We start from the raw sequence: 22,540 nt of genomic DNA on the forward strand, positions 1-22,540 counted from the left end.
ATTATCTGGTTATTTATTATATGTCACATTACTGCTGAAGTAAATTGCTGTTGCTCTAGCAAGATAATGGATCTTTTGAGGTTATGTTAAGGAGAAATTAAAAGACTATATGAAGAGTTTGGTTCCAAAATTAGATCAATTTTTTAATTTTTCAAAAATCATGTTTTTTATTCTGTTATAATTTTTCATTGTGTTTTATTGTGTTAGATAGCTTGAGTTCTTGAGTTATTATTACTTAAATCAAAACAAACCAACTATAGTTTGATTGATATTAATTGGAATGCAATATTAAAACAAAAATGGTTTTTTGAGTTATCTCATTTCATATCCAAACTCTTCTTATATTGACTATATCGTGTGCAAACCTCTGAAGTTTTTAAGGCATATAATCTTTAAAGCATCTTTACGACTTTTTTCAATGCCCAGTTCCTCGCATTCTAGTCTTGAAAAATCCATACACAAATCTTCTCTCCACTAATATTATAATTAGCTCTAAACAAACTGTTGATCCTCTGCTCAGACATGCGTAATAAAAGCATAATTTGATATTATATCAGTTATTACAGATAAAGTATCTGTAGATGTCAAAGCACTGATGCATCAATAAGAATAGTTCATTTGTTAATTTTTTTCTAAAATCATGTTTTTATAGGGCATTCCATATAAAACAAATCAAACTGCAGTTGTGTAGTAATAATAATACCCCAAAAAATACAACACAAAACGAACACAATAAAAACATGATAACAGAATAAATACTTTTTTGCAAATAAGCTCTTCCTAAGTCTCCATAATACAGGTGTTGAATTACTGAATGCTTGTCAGCATTGAATTTCAATGATAACACGCACCGATTTCTGTACAACGATCACAGATTGGACAACCAAAAACTTTTAATTTTAATTTACGCAGCCGATGTGTTACAATATCCACTGCAGCTGTCACATTATTTTGTGGTTTTGCATCCAAACATTTATTATTTTATTACTAATTATCTGTTTAAATATCTGTTACATAAGTACATACTAACGTTCGTCGTTTTTAATGTATGTATTTTTATATACACCATAGTTCTGTGATTGCATTGACTGACTTTAACCATCAACTATATACTTGTTTGAAATATCATATATTAGCCAAATTATCGCAAAATGGAATAGTGTCCAAAAGTTTGTTTGAGGGTGGTCAAACAATGCAATTCTATCAGATGAAACTAACCCTGCATGTCTTTTTGCGTCTCAGCAGAGTTTGTGACTCCTCGAGCGATCCTGACGGGTCATGACTGTGAGGTGACGTGTGCGAGTGTGTGTGCAGAGCTTGGACTGGTCATCAGTGGCTGCAGAGGTAAAGCAAACTACACACACATAAGCATAAATACTTTATTTTTTATGTTTATATGTGTTTTTGCCTGATAAGCCTTCAGGGACAAATTTATACGCTATTTGTATTCTATTCTATTAAAATACAAAGGTTTACGTATTGTAAAAAGTGCCTAATGTTTAGATTTAGCCGTCTATAAAACAGTAGAGGTCTGTTAAGTCTTCATTTAGATTCAGCCAAGTAAACGTTTGTGCGTGTGTGTGAACAGAGGGTCCGTGTCTCATCCACTCCATGAACGGTGATCTGCTGAGGACTCTGGAAGCCCCTGACGGCTGTGTGCAGCCTCGTCTGGTTCTGGCTTCTACTGAGGGTCACTGCGTCATTTATTACGACAAGGGCCACTTCTGTGTGTTTAGCATCAATGGAAAACTCTTGGGACACATGGAAGTGGAAGACAACATCAAGGTAAACATGATCCACATAGAACTCCTCACTTTACAGTTACTCAGAAATCATCTGTCAGTCCACCAGAGAGCAACAGGTTGAGCAGCTCGTTCTTTTTCGCTCATGCCATTTCATCTTTTTCTTTCTCTCTTTCCGTCTCCCTCTATTCTTGATCTCTGTGCTGTATCACGTCAGCTGTCGACTGCGTGATTAAACGCGGGCATGATCTCCGAGCTCTGTCTGCCTCTGGTGCCGTCTCTCTCTCTGCAGCACTCTTTCTCTTGGCTCCTGAGCCCTAGGGGCCTTAAGCTGTTCTTTGATCAGCAGGGCTACAAAATGCCACTCAACTCGCATGTGTATGTGAAAAAGAGCGGTATGGCCGGCAGCAAGCCCTCCCGCATTATATGACACATTCGTCACCAGCGGGCAGAGGTCCCAAAATAAACTCTCATTCCTGCTCCATCACTTTCTCTTTCCTTCAGGCCTGGGAAAATTCACAGAGCTCTCTCTCTCTCTCTCTCTCTCTCGCCGCCCTGCACACCTGCATCCCATTAGCAGACGGGCTCAGTTACGCGCTCCTCGGCTCTCTGCTTCTCCGAGCTTGATTAGTTTCCTCATTGTGTCCAGTTTCCATTTGTTTTTAATAAACAGCATAGGCTGCAGGGACGTAAGAGGAGCGGTTCTCCTGTTTAACACACTGTAAAATCACATGCTGCTGCTTCTTTATCATTCAGATAATACTACAGAATGCTTCAGCATGTAACACGACCCTGTATATTGCTATACAGTACATGTACCTGTAGTATTATAAACATAAATCCTAAACAGTGATCTTGTGTATTCTCTGAATGTTGATTTTGTTTCTTCTTGGCACATTTACAACAAATTTCTAACTCTTAGGACGCATGCGTTTTGCAACAAATTGCAATACCTCTCCTGGCCTACAGGGGTCCGTAAGGAACAGTTAAGCACATCTTAGGGGTAGGGGCAGGTTAGGTTAGGTTAGGTTAAGTACCCAAGTCCTCGACATTGACATATCTTTTCTAGAGAATTATTTTAGACTCTGTATTTCTCTGTCCATTGCATCGTTTTTTTTCACGGCATGAGCATCATATTTTTAAGTCACTATGTGATGTTTAAATATTTGAACTGTTAAGTAACACCCTGTTCTATTTATTTAATTCTATTGTGTTCCATAAAGCTCTTCTTGAATACAATAATGTGTCCTTTACGCACCTCAGTCCTTTCTCACACTGTTGAGATATGATGGTGCCTCAGGCTAGAAATCACCATATAGGCTGTCAATGTATAGAAACAAACTATATCAGATGTGTACTACACAATTATTGTGGCCACAGGAATGAAGCTGATGATATCACGATATCTATTCACATCATCTTCGATTTGTTTGTGTTTCCTTTTGTCCCCTTTTGCACAAAAAAGTGTCAACCAGATACTGGCTCTGAATTATTTCGGATATCATGTGTGTAGTATTAACACACTATATCAACAATCTTGATTATCAATATCGGTATGTTGCAACACCTCTTAATCAAACACAAAATAAAAACAAGTCCAGTATAGAAAATCTCCATCAGGGTTAAAAAGTGAAGGAGTGGGCGAAAAAAAATCACAGAATCAATGCGTATTCATGACCATTGACAGCATAATTATTGCTGTCACTTTTGAGCACTTTCACACACTACTTTATATATGTAGTGTGTATGTGGTTTTGTATTTGAGTGTGTGTGGGTGGGTTGTGAGAGTTTGTTGCAGCGGTTAAAGTGAGTCCTTACGCTGATGGTCTGACAGAACATTAATTTGGACAAGTAGAAATAATACATGAATGGCTCTCTGGAGTCCACAACCGAGTCACTGTCTATTAGTAACCATTTTAGCAGACTTTTCCTCAGCCGTGGGCGCGTACGCAATGGACTGCATTAAAGTCTTCATAAATCCGGTCTTTACTCGTGCCAGACATATCCTGACCTAACATAGACAGATCAGAAGATCAGGAGAAAATTGCCAGAGCCTCTCCTCTGTGGGGCATCATCCGACTCAACCCTGTTGTTTAATATCACGGGCCGACTGTAAGTCAGATATCCGAGTAACAGCGGCCATCTTGGAAGATTCCGGAATGGCGGCCCTGGAGGAGGCTGTTGATTTATGATGCTGACCCGACCCGTATCGCAACCTGAACATCTCTGCTTCTCACAGACCTTTCTTCCAGACGCGGCCCAGAGGGACCACCGTGCATGCTGGATTATGTACTGTTATATTTTCTCAGACATTTTTTAAGAAAAAAGTCAAGAAGACTTAATCATGCTGTAGCGGTGAGAGGAGAGCGTTATTATCAAATCACAGAGTGAGTCACAGGGTGGAGCATTTTGGAAATTCAAGCGAATGCTTGGATAACTAACCACTTTATTCTTTGCATTTGTGATGAGACGTTGAGCTTTGTCTTTATACCAGAACTGAAATGATCTGGGGTTTACCACAGTGTAACCTGAACCATAATTACAAACATCTCAGGCACATCCAAAACAAATCAAAAGAGATTGCATGCATGCAAACACATTCAGATCCCAGCTGCTGTAGCTGTCTGATGTGTGCTGGACACTGATCCAGCAGATCCATCATTATGATTAATACTGGGACGATCTTTTCACGAATACTGTATATGTGCTGGTGGGGAAATGAGTGTGTGTTTAGAGAGCAAAATAAAGTTTAAATAAAATAAAATTCATATTCTAATGAGTCTCTAGATAATTCCCGGAAGTTACTAGCAAGGCATGAAGCTGTAGAAAAACAGACTGATTGAGGTGAACTTTTAACCTATTTAAATACGTAAGCCGTTTAATGAAAAAAAGAAAGAACATAACTCCTGGAACTATCTGAAGTCTCCATGAGTCACGTGACACAGGAAACTTCCGTTGTCGCACCTTTCTCTTTCATGTGCAGTTTGTCCGTGAAGCACGGCTCTGTGGTCAGTAGGAAATGCTGCTCGATCTAAAAACAGTGAGAGTTGAAGGGGCGTCTAACTATCATATGAAAAAGCAACGCTCGTCAAACATTATCATTATAAATATACTTTATATTCTCGAAAATACCTCAGGAGGTTTGAAGAAAAGGGATAGAAACATGTCCAAAGGCGTCATTGTACTTCTTCTGCGGTGCATATTTGAAGTTTCTGCACGAGAGCGCCCTCTAGCTTTCTGATGCATCATACTTCACTTAAGAGCTGTGCATAATAAATTGCAGACAATTGCCATATCGTGTGTGGTTTATTTTCGATGTATCACACATCCCTAGATAAAAAGTTAGTTGTTTCCAGCGTTATTGCTTAGAATAAGGTGATAAAGTTCATAAATATTATAAAGTTTTTCTGGCTTTCCATGTTTTTCCTTTTATACAGTAGGGCGCGCATTTGATATATTGTATGTAATGTTTTATGTTCATATACATTAAGATATTCTGGGGACCGTCAAAGTTTTGTGAAAATTATCAAAAATATATTTTTTTAAATCGCTGGTGGGAAAAGAGTTAATGTTAAAGATGAAATTTAAATACTATTAAAATGGAAAACGGTCGTCTTTGCTATTTGCATTTATTCATTTAGCAGACGCTTTAATCCACAGTAAGTTTCAAATGAGAGATCAAGTCCAATGTGTAATGTTTTGGAAGATCTATTGACAGAAATACAACAACTATGTCTTTAGTTGAGTTATGATTTTATTACCTTCGAATGAGCTATTTCTATCTACATACACAGCGAGTCCCCTCATGTGTAATTTGCCATGTTCTTTCTACGTTAGGGTAAGAAACGAAAAACTGACCACTTCTTAATCTTGTGTCAGCCACCGTAGTGCTTCGAATGGGAGGGGTGAGTGGTGGAGTGAGCCATTGGTTGCATTTCGTAACCTCATCGCTAGATGCCGCTAAATTTCACTAACTGGACCCATTTTGTCAGTAATGTTATATATACTGTGCCATATCTGTATATAACGTAATTTACAATAAAATATATTTAAACGTGTTAAGGAATACAATCTCATTTATTATATTTTATTATAAAAATCTTTTTCTTGTCAATGATATCACGTCATTTTGTTCTCTTGCTATTACAGCTTTTACAAAAATAAATAATATTTGTCATTTCTGAGGATGCAGTTTATAGACATTGGCAATTTATTTTTTAAACTTCGAGAAAACAAGCATTCGTGTTATTTGACTGTTGTGGAAAAGGACCCTTATCCTAAATAAGATTAAGCCTACTACAGAAAGCTTAAGTTCTCCAGCCCATTTCACATTCTGCTGTGGTTAAGCCTCACATTTTTAAGACATGTTTTTCCCTTCAGTGTGATGACCTCAGATCATTAAAAATGATAAATAATCAAAATGTCTAAAAGGAAAATAAACATTTAATGTACTTAGTCGATGGTATGCATTAAGTCTAATTAATGACACTAAATGGGCACTTTGCAAACACACTGCCCCGTTACAGCATCCTCTCGCGTGTGTGTGCGTGCGTGTGTAGTGAATGAAAGAGCCCAGTGTGTTTGCTGTTCTATATTATCTGTGTTTCTCGCGGGACCTCTAAAGTGTTACGCAGCCCATGTGCGCACAGGAAAACCAGATGAACAGAATAAATCTAGTGCTCTGTCTGCCCTTCACCACAGGGTACCACCACTAGAGCGCTTTAAGAAACAAACTGTTCGCCAGGCTGGCCCCTGTGCATGCTGGGATGGAAAAGGGGTTATGTGGGCTGGCAGGGCACACTCACTCTGAGGTCTGCAGGGGTGTCAGTAAACCTTTCTAATCGCAGACCAGCCGAACACAACGACGTTTATCACCCTGTACAAAGAGCGAAATTCACAGAGTTCAAACTCTGCATTAGTTGTTCATCAGTGCTATGTATAAGCAGGCAACATGACAGAACACTTAAACGTCAGGGGTCCCGTTGCACACGGTACATGAAAAAACAACTCTCGCAGATAACTAACTAACTAACTGTTTATCTCTAGGCGATGTTTCTGAGTAAAGATGGACAGTATCTGCTATCTGGAGGCGATGGAGGAGTTCTCACTGTTTGGCAGATTCATGATCTCAAGAAACTCTTCACGTACCCGGGATGTGATGCGGGAATACGCTCCATGGCTATGTCACATGACCAAAGGTAAAGCACAGCACACCAGCTTTATTCACACTACATATTGATCTTCAGTGTATTTAGTTTTTTTCAAATGTATCCGTGGTAAACACTTTTTCTCTATATCTCTCATTATGTCTTTGTTTGTCCTGTGTAGATGCATCATCAGTGGTATGGCGTCTGGTAGCATTGTCCTCTTCTACAATGACTTCAACAGATGGCACCATGAATACCAAACTAGATACTGACCTAAGTGACGCCACAGAGGGATCCCAGCAACAACGACAATGAATAGGCAGAGCCACCCTGCCATTGTCCAGAAAGGCACTACCAATAGTCAAGAATGTATTCTAAATATTTAATGAAGCAAAACTATTTTTTCAAGATGGTTGATTGCTATATTTTGTAGAATTTCCTATTATATGAATTTAAGGGAGGGGTTATATAGCTAATATTTGAAAACAAAAATCTATTTTTAGCTGTTAATGTCTATTTTCAGCTCAACTCTAGAGTGGTCCATAGTTTTCTTGGATAGAATAGATTTTTGGTTTTCGTTTGGATGGGTGATTGATTTTGTTTTGTTTGCTGTGATTGTTTTGACAGAACGCCACTAAACCTTTTGTAGTTTCACTAGGCTATCAGGAAGCTGTCTGCCATTTCGGAAAGAATCAAGTTACTTGGATCGATATAACTGTTCTTTTTATTCAATTATATTTATAATAGATTGAATTTTTACACACATATCGAAGCGTCTGCTTTAAATGTTTGCTATGAATGGAAATGTGACTGTGATGGTGAGAGCATTTCTGAAGCTATCATTTGTTGATGGTTAAACGTCCGACCTTTTATGTGAGCATGGAATGATGTCACTCTGTAAACTGAAGGGGCAAAATCTACATTTAAAGCTGAAGTAATTTAGATATCATGTTAATTAATCTCGGTGTGAAAATTGATTTGGGGTGTGTATCATCTTATCTTTGTTTGTTTATAAGCATTCGCTTTTTTCTTTCTGTGAGTAAAAAATACATTCATTTAATTCAAGTGTCATCAGTAAGCATTTTTCACCTATATGCTTTTACCCTTAAGTGTACGTAGAGATTATTGTCAAGCTGCGATCAAAGTGAGGTGTAAAAGATGTCACAAAATTCCACTATATACAGTATAGTTCATACAGTAATACTATCGGCTCAAAGTCTACACTCCGGGCCAGCAAGGGTTTGTGAATTTTTCGTTCAAGTTAACCACCGTGTGATTCTCACGCTGACAAAAAACATGTTTCTTTGTTTTAATAGTTGTTGTCATTATTGTTACATCGTTATTTCTGAACTTTGTTTGGAATGAGCGTCTCATGACGTGTGCAATGAATTCAAACAATAAAAAGGCATTTTGTACCAAAATTTCTTTCTGTAATTGCTGTTTAATCGAGAAAAAAAATCAAAATAAAATATGACAGAAAGCATTTCACTGCTGCCTAAATAAATAACCAGAAGATTTTACTGAACTCAAAGCCTGACTTTCAGAATAGTCAGTTAAAAATAAAATGCAAGCATTTTGTTGGCAGGGCCTTGCGTTAGCATCGCAATGGTGATGGGATCGAACTCAACACATATATGACGCCGATGACATTTATACTTTGTAATGCAGTCACGTGGGATAAAAGCGTCTGCAATATGCATCACTTGCAGTAACATGTAGTGTCCGCTAGAGTCCGCTATAGCATTACTGCTACAGTTTTGTCACCTAGGATATTTGATAAGCAAAATATTTGACAACATTACGTTTTTTGTTGTTGTTGTTGTGATTGTTATTTTTGATGTGGCTCTGTTTGCAATGACCATGGATAAAATATAAAAACTGTTATTAAGAGCTGTAACGTTAGCCGGAAAAAACACGACATCTTCATCATCCCAGGGAGCTTGTTCAAACGTCTGTATCCCGGATAGAAACGGTAAAAATGACGACCAAAGAAATATATCTCAGTGCAAAACGAATTGTTTACAGCTATGATTATTCGCCATCCTTAGTAGTTAGCGTTTAAATCATGTACAATTAATTATATTTTGTTTAGCCTTTTCTCAGTAGGCCCTACACATCGGCCTATTGCTAGGGTGGATGTTTAAAGTAAATGTCCTGAAGCAAGCTCTCTAGTGTTATTTGTCTCGTGTTCTCGTTATACTCTAATATGTTGAATGATGATCAGGGAGCCATCAGAACTCTTCCTAGTGTAATTATTATATCAGAACTCTTCCTAGTGTAATTATAATATCAGAACTCTTCCTAGTGTAATTATAATATCAGAACTCTTCCTAGTGTAATTATTATATCAGAACTCTTCCTAGTGTAATTATTATATCAGAACTCTTCCTAGTGTAATTATTATATCAGAACTCTTCCTAGTGTAATTATTATATCAGAACTCTTCCTAGTGTAATTATTATATGAGACCGCGAGATGGCAGCAGTGCTCTACCGTTCCTAATACAGCCGCTCGAGCTGATGTCGTGTGCGCGAGTCGTTTTCCGATATTAATGTCAGTATAGTGTTTCATACAAATCCGGAAATCTGTGGTGTTGTTTTGCCGTACAGGGCCTAAGATTAGTCATTGATCAAATAAATATAAGCTCTTAAAAGTCACAATAAATCAGTTCCATTGTTTTATCTCAAAATGCACATTTTTTGAATGCCAGGCTGCTTTTAAAAACGACTTAAAGGGATAGTTCACCCAGAAAAAAGAGTTATGCCATCATTTACTCACCTTCAAGTTGTTTCAAATCTGTATACATTTCTCTGTTCTGATGAAAATAAAGATATTTGGAAGAATGTAGGAAAGCAAACAGTCCTGGGGCACTTTGTTTCTACTATTGTAGTAAATTGTGGCCAAGAACTGTTTGGTTATAAGCATTCGTCCAGTGTTCAACCAAAGACATTTATAAAGGTTTGTAACAACTAGAGAGTGGATAATTCATGACAGAATTGAAATTTTAAGGTGAACTATGCATTTAAATATCCTAATTTAATTAAGACCTAGTCTTGATCCCTATCTGAGAAGCCCCCTGTGTGTTACGCTGTAAACATTAGTGTATTTCGGGTTAAACGATAATGTCTTGACTAGTTAGACCAGCGGTTTATTTTCATAATGATATTTGTTGAACATTTTGATTCAGTTATATTTAAATGTTTGTGCAGTGATAAAAAACTGTAACCATTGGACATGCATTGTTTACATCCTCCAAAGTGGTCTATATACAGTAAATAATACATAATATAATATAATATGGACTGCAATTAATGTTGTTAATGGTGGTTTTGCTTTACAATAAGAGACTAATTCAAATTAGGGCCTGGGAGAATTACAGCGTCATTTAACACATAATACACATGATTTCATATTTTCATCACACTACTCTCTTTTATAGCAGTACTATGGGAGTGTCTGTCTATTTTTATGAACAGTATTTAAGGTCTGAAACCATTTCTTTTTAAATGGCCAGTAATTTTATCTTTAGAAATATCATAATCATCCTTCCAAAATGGTTTAACTAAATTTTATATGCATGTTTTCTATTTATTAATCTTTGTTTGCATTTTCCTGCAATTTCACTACATTTTTGGACATGACATGTCTAAATTATTTACAATGGATTTAATAGCATTTAACCTATGATTTGTGTTTATTGAGTATACAGTTTAATATGTTGGATATTGTACAGAACAGTCATCTGGTTATTATCAACCAAATAATGATTGTACAGTTCTGAGTTTATAAACAGCATGATGATGAACAATCATTTGTGTCAGATTTGTTTGTTTTAAACAAAGCTAAAGGACCCTTTCATCTACAAGCTGAAGTACTACTGTCAGTCAATGTAAACTGTTGTATAAATTCGCCCGCGGTTGAAGTGTTACATAGACAGGAAAAAGTGTGTAGAGGGAGGGGACATCTTTATTCATTGATCAGTAAAACAATTTGCTCAATGAATGAGCAACGTCCTCTACAATAAACATAAGCATCGTCATCCAAAGTCTACAATACCAATTTAGCAGCAACATGTTAACATTGGGGAAACAGAGTGGTAACAAAGTAGTATCATTTAGAAAAAAGTCACAGTTTTTCTTTCTAGTCGTATCATTAAAAAGGATTTGGAAGGAGAACATTTTAAAAAGAGGTTTCTTGACAGCTATGGACGCTACTGTTATTTTGACCTAGGGCGTGTGCTCTATACATAATACATGGGGAAATTTGAACTATACATTTAAACTCTAATATAAAGCACATCTGTGTCACCATACAAATTCTTAGGAGATTGGACAAAAATATACAATGTTTTCACTTCACATTTGAAGATTCATAACACCACTAAGCTTTTTTTTTCATTTCTTTTTATATGTAAATACGACAGTCCCATTGGTCAAACCAACCAAATGAAGGAGACACAACGTTAGTTATCCTACTCAGTAAACTATTGAGTGATTTAAATCGGTAAGAGGACGAATATAAATTAATATATATTAAGAAATTCCAACTGTAACTCCAGGTAAAAGAAGGGCTATAGCGAGTATAAGTAATGTGACCGTATTTTTGATACAATAAATACACATGGTTTATAAAGTGAGTCAGACGTGTTTATGTGCACATGCTTGAATAGCATCATTTGTGTACACCGAGTGTTTAAGATGTGCAGGGGGTGTAACCATGTTAAAATGAACAGGAGCAGCTATGATAGCGTGTACTCCATAAGAAAGTAGGAGGGGATACCCGTGCTCTCAGCCAATCCCCTTGCAGTCTCCGTGGTGATTCTTTATCTCACCATAATGAAGTCCAAGTGAAATGACTTCGCGACAGTCCAGAAAACCACGTAAAAGGACGACACACGCGACAGGTGTTCTCGTGTGAGGTGGTTTGGAAAAATGTAAAAATGTCACAGTTCCTAAAATGATGGCAAATAAAAAAAACCTCTAAGATCTATTTTTTGTCTTTTTTTCTCCGCTTCATAATAAAAAATAGGTTTGTTCTTTATCTTACAGTAATCCATTCTCTCCTTTGAAGGAAAATACATTAGTCCAACACTGACAAAAAAAGGCAAAACAAAACGGGGGACTTCAAACGAGAAGGACGAGAAGTGGGGAGGATGGGTTGTGAGGAAATACTTCTGTGTCATATTTAGGATGGACATTTTGTGCAGCCACACTTGACAACCTTTTCCACCTCCTGTACAAAAGAGGAGCCGTCTGTGCATTGGAAGGTGTATTTCCTTCGCTTGCTGCGGAGGGGAGCGCAGCAGGATGTCCCGTCTCCGCAGCTGCCCCGGCACTCTAAGCGGGAGACCTTCTCTGTGCTTTGGCACGCTGCGTATCCCTGCTGCGTCTGATAGTGATCTCGGACCCGTTCCCCCCGACACGCCATCTCTGCAACGAGAAACCAAAAAAAGCATTGAGCGCAACACAACACTATCATATGTATGGTATTGCATTTAGTATATCAATATTGATCTTGCCATTATATTTTCCCTGAGATATCGAGAGGTAAACCTTAAGAAAATACAATACAGGTAGAAACAGGGAAGATGTTTGTGGGGAGTTTTTGGAACTTAAAGAGTAAGAGGTTTTAGTGGTTAAGGCAGGAAATTTAAGTCAACGCAACACAAAGACACACACACAGCCCTCACCTGGCGGACCTGAGTGGGGTCCATACCGCTTTCAGTAGCAGCTGAAAGGTTTTTGGAAGGTTGAAACGTAAGGTCAGTATAAAAACAATAACAGAGCAAGATTAGTTACAGAAAAAGTGGGCATTTCTACAGCCAAATAAGCCAACATCTTAGGGTGATTTTTTTACTTTATTGGAATGGTACAAAATTTGGTAAATTTTGTGCTACTCGTGCTTTGTGAACACAAAACCAATAATGAATGTGAATCGAAAAGACCTAAAAAGTCCCCAAAAAGTCCTAAAGGAATTGACTAGGATTGGAAAAATATGTATACTATAATAAAATTGTATTCAATGGAATAAATAGATAATAATTAAACGAATATTACATAAAATCCTACAATTCCCTAAAAATCTTAAAAAAATCTTATTGAAAAAATAGATTTGAATAAAACAAATAAAATTGAGATTTTAGGTGTCACTTTTCAGTGTGATCCCTAAATGAGGGGCACCAGAGGGTTAAGCATTTACAGCCAGTGTTGGGGACACTATGTTGAAACTGTACCTTATCAAGCTAATCAAAATAAAAATAAAAAATCACCCTAATTTTTGTATATTGCCAAACAACTCAAATGTATCTTTTTGGAGCAGATTTTTTTAAATAAATCATACGAATGAGGTGAAGTGAAATGGATGTCCCCAATGATAAATAGGAGAAAAGCTTTAGAATTGTTTTTTCATGATTATAAATAATGTCAGCAAGCCAAAGCAAATGATTTGTAGGTTTTAAAATAAATAGAAATGTAACATACAATTATTGTAAATTACACTGTTAAGAAAAGCTAAGATACTGTCAAGTTACTAAAACTGCACTGTAAGTTAGTAGCATCTGGTATTAGTTCCTCAACAACACTTATCAGGACACTGAACACATACAGTACAAGGACGAGCTGCAGTATAAAGCACAGGTTTAGTAAAAAAAGTATTTTGTGTGAAACAGTCTCTTCAGGAAAGTCCCTTTAAGACCCTAAGCATGTCATACCTTTATCGCAGCTTTGCCCTGTGTAACCACTGTTGCACTCGCAGTAGGCCTTGCCCAGCCCTGACACGCGACAACGGCCATGTTTACATGCGATGTACTGACAGGGACTCATCTGCTCCTCTTCATCACACAACACGCCCGTAAAGCCAGGGAGACAGCGGCAGCTGTACGAGTACGAGTTTATGGGCACACAAGAACCGTGGATACATCTGAAACAAAAACACAGACCTTTAAATACACAACACCATGCCTGATGGGACAAAAAAAAACTTGGGGTGAGGTATGGTAATCAATATCATTATCTTAGTCCAGAAAATAATTGTGTCTCTGAGCAATCTTCATCAAAATTGCTTTGAAGTGTGTTTGTGTCTCTTACTTGTTCCCATCACACGGGTTGTTGATCTGCTGGTCGCACAGTTGACCGGTCCACCCCGCCTCACATTCACAGCTGAAGGACGAGTGTCCGGTGGTATGACACTGTCCGTGTGCGCACACTCTCCGCTGGCATGGCTGGCAGCCTGGCACCACCCCCTCCTGCAGCAAGAACTGGGTGAGGTCCTGCAGCTGGTCATTAATGTAGAGGTTTCGGATACAGCCGTGGAAACTGGAGCCGTTCCTCCCGGGACCCTGACGTAAGGAGGCCAATCCAGACTGCTGTGGAATTCCTGATAGAGCAAGAGAGAGCATTAAGAAATAATATTACGAAATAATTTGACAGTTTGAAGTGGTGTTACACCTAAAATGGTCAGAGTCTGGTTTTTCTATCATGTATGTTTGTTTAGCGGGCATTTTTTAAATTCTATAATAGACTTCAGGGTAATTTGGTAACCCCAGGACAACACATACTTTGATAATAAATAATCATTTTTAAGTATTTTTGGGAGTATATGTGACGTGTGCTTTTGCTGATCTGCAGCTAGATTTTGTAATCCCAGAAGCTCTTTTCAAAAAGTGTGAAATGCTGGGTGTGTACATACCACCAAGATAAAGCGGTGCCGGGCTGGGAGCAGCACTGGGATTGTTAGCAGTAGTGATGGATTTGGGGCTGCCTCCATCAATAGACAGAGACAGAGACTGATCCTTCGCTACCAGCTCCACTACATGAAAACTGCCATCATTTATCGTCTCCACACTACAGAGAGAGAGAGAGAGAGAGAGAGAGTGAGTCAGTGAGGCTAATACACCTGCAGACAGTGCTTTTCTTGAGCTATTGGATTGTCAGAAACAAGAAAGGACTAAACTGATGAGGCTACAGAGGATAAAGGGACATTTATCATCTTTAATGTTGAGAATGAAAACAAGCGACTTTAAAGTCTACACTTATAGAATCATCTGTTTTATTCCCTCACCACATTTCACAAACAATTAAATGCTTCCCTGAAGTTTAGTAAAACTGCTGCAACAATGTTCAATTAACACATTTATTATTTATTACTGAATTAATTACGTTTAATGCCCGAAATTTCCTGTAGACTTTATTCAGTTACTAAGCAAGCTAGTAAGTTGGACAAGAAATACATAATGTACTGCCACAGGTATGCGTTTGTCAATGGTTTAAAAGTGATAGTTCACCCAAATATGAAAATTCTGTCATCATTTACTCACTCTCTTTTAATTACAAACTTGTAAGAATTTCTTTGTTCTCCAGAACACAAAAGAAGATATTCTGAAGAATGTCAGTAACCAAACAACGATGGTAACCATTGACTTCTATTGTATGGACAGAAAACCAATGCAAGTCAATGGGTACCACCATTGTGTGGTTACCAACATCATGACAGAATGTTTATTTTTGGCTGAACTATGCATTTAACACATCAGATATCAGAACTATTCATTTTCTAAGTGTGTGTGTTCATAAAGTAAACGTGTGTGTGTGTACCTATAGATGGCAGATGGTGGATATGATCCGGAGTCATAACTGACTCTGAGTCGGCCTCTGTAGAGCTCGACAGCAATGTGTTCATTATCTCCTTTATATAGCAAAACTCCATTGTCCTCATCTGTGGCGATCTATAACACACAAAGTCCACATGAGTGTGCGTAATGTACAACATGCATCTGTGATGATGAATCTGAACTGTGTACCTGTAATGATATATTGGCCTGTTCTGTAATGAGGTTTGAGGGGATCTGCAGGAACGATTCCCTATTGATGAAGTTGACACTGACCAGCCTCTCGCAGTGCACGCCTTCGTAACCATGGATACACTGACAAACTGGATCCGTGTCTTTGACAACACACTGGGCGCCGTTGGCACAGTCGTAGTGGTCACACGGACTTGTTCTGGGCAGCACCATCGGGGGAGAGAAGTCGCAGAACAACCCACTGCACGGGCACACATAGGGACACGTTTCACATGCTGATCTCTGGGTGAATCATCACCATAGTTTAATATTTGTAGTGTGTATTCGTGCTCACCTGTATCCTTCTGGACACACACAAGTGTAGCCGTTGACTGCGTCGATACACTGGGCTCCATTTTTACACTTATTATCTTCACAATCATCAAAATCCGTCTCGCAGTATTCTCCGGTGTAACCTGGAGTACACTCACACCTGTACACACACAAGCACATCGTTGATTTTATAAAGAATATTGAAAACTCACACCCTGTACTTTAAAAAAACATCTGTTGTGTGACAAGAGAAAGTATTCTATATGTCTTACATGTCTGATGTTTGAACTAGGCCTATCAAACGATTAATCGTGATTAATCGCATTAATAAGTTGCGTGTACATACATAATATATGTATACTTTCTAAAATACATATTAAGATGTAGATATTTATATAAAATTAAAATGATATACAAGCATTTTTTTAAATATTCTATATAGGGCTGTCAAGCAATTAATTGCGATTAATCGCATCCAGAAATGTTTTGTGTTTACATTATATACTGTATGTCTGTGTACTGTGCATAATAATTTTGTATTTATAAAAACATACACATGCATGTGTATATTTGAGAAAAGTATAAAAAATAATAAACATTTATATATCATTTAAATTATTGGTAAATATTAATAAATGCATGTAAATATTTCCTAAATGTATAAATCTGAACATGTATGTGTTTATAAATAAAGATTAATATGCACAGTACAAAATCATATATTATGTAAACACAAACTTTGATTCTATGCGAAATAAATGTATGTGAATGTGTTTATAAATAAATACAAATTTACACAGAAATATGTATATATATGTAAACACAAACTTTGATTCTAGATGCGATTAATCGTTTAACAGCCCTAGTTTGAACTTTCATGCAAGTGTCAACTTCACACGCCCATGTACGTTGGTTTGGCTGAATTCTTATTTATTCAAAAATAACACTGGTGAAATCCATTCTGTGTTCTTAAGCTAGATTTCTATAATCGCACAACAACATAGCGGTTTCCTACACTCTGATATGTAAAACCTTCGAAAGTATTTTTCATGACCGTACACGCAACCCAAAAGCTCTCGGCACTACATAAACACATTCATCATCCCATCATATCGCATCATATCATCTTTAAAACACCCTCTCTGACCCATTTTTATAGTAAACCCAACAGGAGAGCTGTAATGGAATATCAGAAGCTAAACACAGCGCAGAACCCCAGAGACTGCAGCTGCATTCCTCACAGCTCCAGTGTTGTGTTAACATCTGCACCGTTGGGCATAAAAACACACCAGATGAACTTATGTGGCCCGCTGCCCGCTTACACGTATCAACAGGGAACACACGCACACATCTGAACACCAGCGATTGTTTTGGCTTGGTGGAGAAATGACTGAAATGAAAGACGAGTGGAGAGAGCGAGCTGGACGTCTGGTTGAGGGCGAGCAATGAAATTGTATCCAAAAAAGGATTCGGATCCAACAGATTTGAGTGACTGCCGAAGGGCCTGTGTGCTGTTTTTACATGAAAGGATTTCAGTGCGTCATTTAAAGACATGTTCTTGTATGAGCAGAAATGTACCGATGCACTCAAACCATCTGCTCTACCGTACTGATCTCCTGACCTCTGTTGCTCTCTGAGGCATAGTCTGGACACTTTAACAGCACACTGTAGCAAAACACAGGCTGCTTAGGAAGCGACCGGCCGGTGGTGGATGCTGTGTGAGACCGAGGCTATGATACAAGGTCACAGTGATCAAACTTACATGAAGCCCTTAGTAGTCTGAATACATTTGGAGTCATGCTGACACATGTTCAGCTCTGGAGCGCAGAAATCCTGCTTATCTTCACACAGCTCCCCTGGGAACACACAAAGTCAAACACATATTCAATATTGGGATGCTTTCCTGAACAGGGTTTAAACCTAGTCCCAGACTAAATGAAATATGAGAGGTCTTGATTGAAAACAACCTATACCAATATCTTAAAATATATCACTTTTTATTACTTATATATTGTTTGGCACAAGATGTACAGAATTGTTTATGTAAAGGATGTTTTTAAAAATGACTTAATTGTTCAAATTTACCTAAATCCTAGTCCTGGTTTAAACTAATCCCTGTCTGAGAAACCGCCCAATAGAGTTTGGGAAAACGTTAGACACATCTTGGGCTTCTCTAACAAATAAAAAAGTTTGTTTATTTAAAAAAAAAATAAAGTGTATACGTTTTGTCTAGTTTTTATTAACTTTTCAGAAATATACTTATCTGTAACTATATATTAAATTAAATATATAGTTATATATAATTGTTATTTTAATGGAGATATAATATAAAATATACTATAAGTATTTTATGTTTACTTGGTTTAAATACTAAATCCATTTTTTTTCACATACTGTTTACAAACGTTTGTGCTCAAGTTTATATAGAATATAAACAGAACATATTAATGAATATTATATTTACATAATATTTCTGTCAATATGATTCCTGTATCCTTAAGTATGCTGTACTACTAGTTAACAAACTAGACAAAGTTGTGTATACATAAAAATATACTTGAACTTTCCTTTAGTATACTTAAGAAAAAGAATGCTTCTTTTTTGTACAATAGAAGTATACCGGTATGGCATTAAACACATTATTTTATTTAAAAGAATATAAATATAACATGCCCCTATTATTTCCCTGCAAAAAGGAAAATATTGACTCAACAATACTTGACTTCATGAGGCCATTTCCATGAGGAAAACAGCTTTATAAACCTAACTAAATGATGTTTATTTGAAAATGTGAAAATGCAGAAAGGTTTGTGTGAGGGGAAGGTTTAGGGGTAGGGTTTGGGGATACAATATATAGTTTTTACAGTAAAAAAATAATTGTCTGCGTAAAGTCCCCATAAAACACGGAAACCCATGGGTGTGTGTGTGTCATGCGTCAGCAAGCAGCAAGCTTTTCAGACAGTCGAGGACACACTACCTTTCTGAAAAAACACAGTTTAGACCATCTTAACTCCCAGCCTGGATAATGGAATAATACAAGCACTGTTTAGCTAGTCCGGCTAAGAGACCAGCTAGACCAGGTTGGCCAGACAGGGAAACCAGGTTTTAGGATGGTACATGCTGTTTTTTTCTCCTCAGGGTAGGCAGAAACAGGGAGGACAGGAGACAATGAGGGAAAGAGTGAAAGAGAGCGTGAACTGACCTTTCTCCACCTCATTATTATTAGCAGCTAGCAGAAGAGACAAAGAAATGGCAAAAGAAAGACAGAAAAGCAGAAATACAGAGGATGTGTTTGACATGTTAGCTCAAGCAGCACATTAGCGTGTCAGCATCAGACATATAAACACAAAACACAGGGCACAGAGCATTCGCATGTGTAGGTCTGTGAGTTACCTGTGTATTCAGGTGAGCAGAGACAAGTGTAGTTGTTGATGCCGTCAACACAGGTGGAGTTATTCTCACAGTCATTATCTTCACAGTCATCGATATTTATCTCACATTCATCCCCCTCAAATCCATCTGGACACACACACCTGAAAACACACATGATACTCACATTTTCCACCAATGCTAATTGTGTAATCCATAATATTATTGCAAATTTCTTTTTAGACTTGTTGATAATGTATTCAAAGGCATCTCTGGCTCATCTTTTGACTTGATATCAATGATATCATGTGTTTTATACTCTAATGTAATAAATATACGTGTGTACATATGCTTAACTTTTATATTGCAATAACATATTGCAATACATTTTAATGGAAAAATCTGTGTTTATAATTGATTAATATTATCCATTATTAACACAAATGCAAATTGTAAAAAGAGCTTCACTTTACTTGAGAAAAAATACTTTAAATCAAACACTATAAAATCATGGCTGTCCGCATGTAATACAAACTACATTTGTAAGACCATTTTTTTGTATTTCAAAATTTTCTAATTAGGGTTTCGAGCACGAAGTGCTGAAAACCTATTGTTTTTGTAAGGATTTTTATTCTTATTATTATTATTATTATTTTTCCGCCATAGAACCGGTCGCCCAGCCCAAACCGTAAGTCGTAGAAACTTGAGGCTTGGTCAGTTGGTTGTATCTGTGCAGGCTACTCAGATACAGTGACCCAGCCATATCGGCCTATAGGTGGCGCTACAGCGATGCTGAACGCGTTCGGGCTCGTTACTCCTAAACCGCTTGTTTCACACCCAAGTGTTTTATATCAGTGTAATCATTGGCTCAAAACTTAAAAAACGTATATCTCCGATTTCATTTCCGGTATGCAAATTTTCCCGCTAATTAGCATTTTATGAAAAAAATAAAAAATGAACTAGTCCCTGGATTTTTGCCCGATCGGAACCAAACCAACGCTGATAAATTCTGTAGATTGTGATTGTAAATATTCATTAAAAAAAAGTTGAAATTTCGATTCAGGGTCGCTAGGGGGCATCAAAACGTCAAACCCGGAAGTAGCCTATTTCATTAAAATGGCTATAACTAGAGAACGGTTTGAGATATCTATACGGGGCTTAGAACATATGTGTAGAACCTCAGTCCGGGGTCACAATAAAAAAAACTCGGTGTTTGACCACTAGGTGGCGCTATAATAGCAAAGAACTCGAAAAGGGCTATAACTAAGCAACCGTTTGCCCGATCGACATATTATTTGGTATGGTGTGTCTTTGTGTCATGATCCTTGACTGTATAAAAGGACTTTGCCGTATCTCAAAAAACATGTCTGCCATCGGTCAATTAAATGTGAGCACTCATTAGACAGGGTTAACTGAGGCCGATAAAAACGACACTTGCTGGGCTTATTTGCCTCATGGTCCTGAAGGTCTGTAAGAAACATGAACTCATTCGGCCACCGGGGGACGAAATAACGCTTTTGGAGTGCTTAATCAATTCTGTTTCACGTGACATTTGACATATACAGAAACTATTGGTATCATAAGATTGCTCTTCTCATTCTGAACAACTTTGCCTCTGGACACGCTTCTGTCAATCAAACGGTTTGCGAGTTATCGCTGATGATGTCAAAACCTACTTTCGCGAACTAGTCCTTGGTTTTTCAACCAATCGGAACCAAACCAATGCAGATGACTTCTGTGGAGTGTGAATGTAAATAATCATTGAAAAAAAGTTGAAATTTCTTTTCACCGTTGCTTAGGGACGCCAAAACTTAAAATGGGCGGATCCTATCACATTAAAATGGCCATAAATCCAGAAGGGCTTAACATATCATCATGGGGCTCAGTTGATATGTGTAGACCATCACTCCGAGGTCACGTACAAAAGAAGGTGGCGTTTGGACACTAGGTGGCGCTAAAACAGTAAAAATGGCAAAATTGACGTGTATCTCATATCTTAAACAATTGTGTATCACATGACATTTGACACTTACACAAACTAATGATAACATTTAATAGTCCTCCTCTTCATTCTGAACAACTTTGCCTCATGATCCATTGATGTCACACAAACGGTTCACGAGTTATCGGTGATGGTGTTTAAAACTGACTTTTGCTAACTAGTTCTTTGATTTTTTTAAGCAATTTCAAAATTCTCTATTGCAGGTACATTATAATTGATCATAAAGATTATGAAATGACCATGCCAGTAAACATTCATAACATTTAGTTTGATAATTATTCAAGGGAATGTATTCATTTATACAACACATCTCTTAGATGGTGTGTGACTATGTTCCACATTATAAATCTGGTGGCGAAATGGCCAGGCTCTGTTCACGACTCAAGTATCTTCAGAGAATTATGCACATTATTTGGACGTGGCAAGTCAAATAGACTTTACAAACTAACTGGATTACTAATTTAGGGCCTAACAGAACTGCATTTTTCTATTATATAGGTGACTATGATGGAATCCTGCTAGGGGATAAAGGCTATGCCTGCAGGCAGTATTTTATGATACCATTACCTGACACCAACCAACTTTGAATTAGTTTATTTTGTTGTTTTATTGAGAGAAAACAGCTAGTCATGAGTGTGTAAGCATGCAACGCTTCTTTGAGCTGATTCTGATAATTTCTATAATTTTTCTGTGTTGGTGGGAGTTTGATCCGTCGTGGGTTCGTTGGGGTCTGACCCCTTACACTGTTCGTTGATGCACTGCTCCATTGAATGGCATAAATACTCGAAACCCGCTTAAAGGCTGCTTGCAGCTTTAATTAGGGTTTCGAGCACGAAGTGCTGAAAACCTATTGTTTTTGTAAGGATTTTTATTATTATTATTATTTTTCCGCCATAAAACCGGTCGCCCAGCCCAAACCGTAAGTCGTAGAAACTCGACACTTGGTCATTTGGTTGTATCTGTGCAGGCTACTCAGATACAGTGACCCAGCCAAATCGGCCCATAGGTGGCGCTACAGCGATGAAAAGCGTGTTTGCGCACGTTAACGCTCGTTACTCCTAAACCGTTTGTCGCACACCCAAGTGTTTTATATCATTGTAATCATTGGCTCAAAACCTAAAAAACGTATATCCCCGATTTCATTTCCGGTATGCAAATTTTCCCGCTAATT

At 37.6% G+C, this 22,540-nt stretch overlaps 2 protein-coding genes across 5 annotated transcripts in view; one reads left to right on the forward strand and one right to left on the reverse strand.

Annotated features, from left to right (window-relative positions):
- lrba (LPS responsive beige-like anchor protein) overlaps positions 1-8,310 on the forward strand; it is a 212,073-nt gene extending 203,763 nt beyond the window's left edge. For all 3 annotated transcript variants that reach the window (XM_056738897.1, XM_056738916.1, XM_056738906.1), the window contains exons 53-56: positions 1,243-1,344; positions 1,589-1,785; positions 6,789-6,940; positions 7,071-8,310. In XM_056738897.1, coding sequence (XP_056594875.1) covers positions 1,243-1,344; positions 1,589-1,785; positions 6,789-6,940; positions 7,071-7,161 — 542 coding nt within the window. In that variant the 3' untranslated portion in view covers positions 7,162-8,310. The remainder of the gene's footprint in view (positions 1-1,242; positions 1,345-1,588; positions 1,786-6,788; positions 6,941-7,070) is intronic.
- Positions 8,311-10,837: 2,527 nt separating this feature from the next.
- slit2 (slit homolog 2 (Drosophila)) overlaps positions 10,838-22,540 on the reverse strand; it is a 77,056-nt gene continuing 65,353 nt past the window's right edge. Inside the window, exons 28-37 of one of the 2 annotated variants that reach the window (XM_056731640.1) lie at positions 19,392-19,531; positions 17,761-17,854; positions 16,021-16,158; positions 15,687-15,927; positions 15,481-15,611; positions 14,576-14,730; positions 13,975-14,263; positions 13,599-13,807; positions 12,579-12,619; positions 12,079-12,318 (exon numbers count right to left, since the gene is read on the reverse strand). In XM_056731640.1, the coding sequence (XP_056587618.1) occupies positions 12,226-12,318; positions 12,579-12,619; positions 13,599-13,807; positions 13,975-14,263; positions 14,576-14,730; positions 15,481-15,611; positions 15,687-15,927; positions 16,021-16,158; positions 17,761-17,854; positions 19,392-19,531 (1,531 nt within the window). In that variant the 3' untranslated portion in view covers positions 12,079-12,225. Of the gene's footprint in view, positions 12,319-12,578; positions 12,620-13,598; positions 13,808-13,974; positions 14,264-14,575; positions 14,731-15,480; positions 15,612-15,686; positions 15,928-16,020; positions 16,159-17,760; positions 17,855-19,391; positions 19,532-22,540 lie in introns of both variants that reach the window. The other variant, XM_056731632.1, reaches the window with a different exon arrangement.

Source organism: Triplophysa dalaica, chromosome 2 (genome assembly GCF_015846415.1).
Source record: "Triplophysa dalaica isolate WHDGS20190420 chromosome 2, ASM1584641v1, whole genome shotgun sequence".
In the NCBI taxonomy this organism is placed as follows: Eukaryota; Metazoa; Chordata; class Actinopteri; order Cypriniformes; family Nemacheilidae; genus Triplophysa; species Triplophysa dalaica.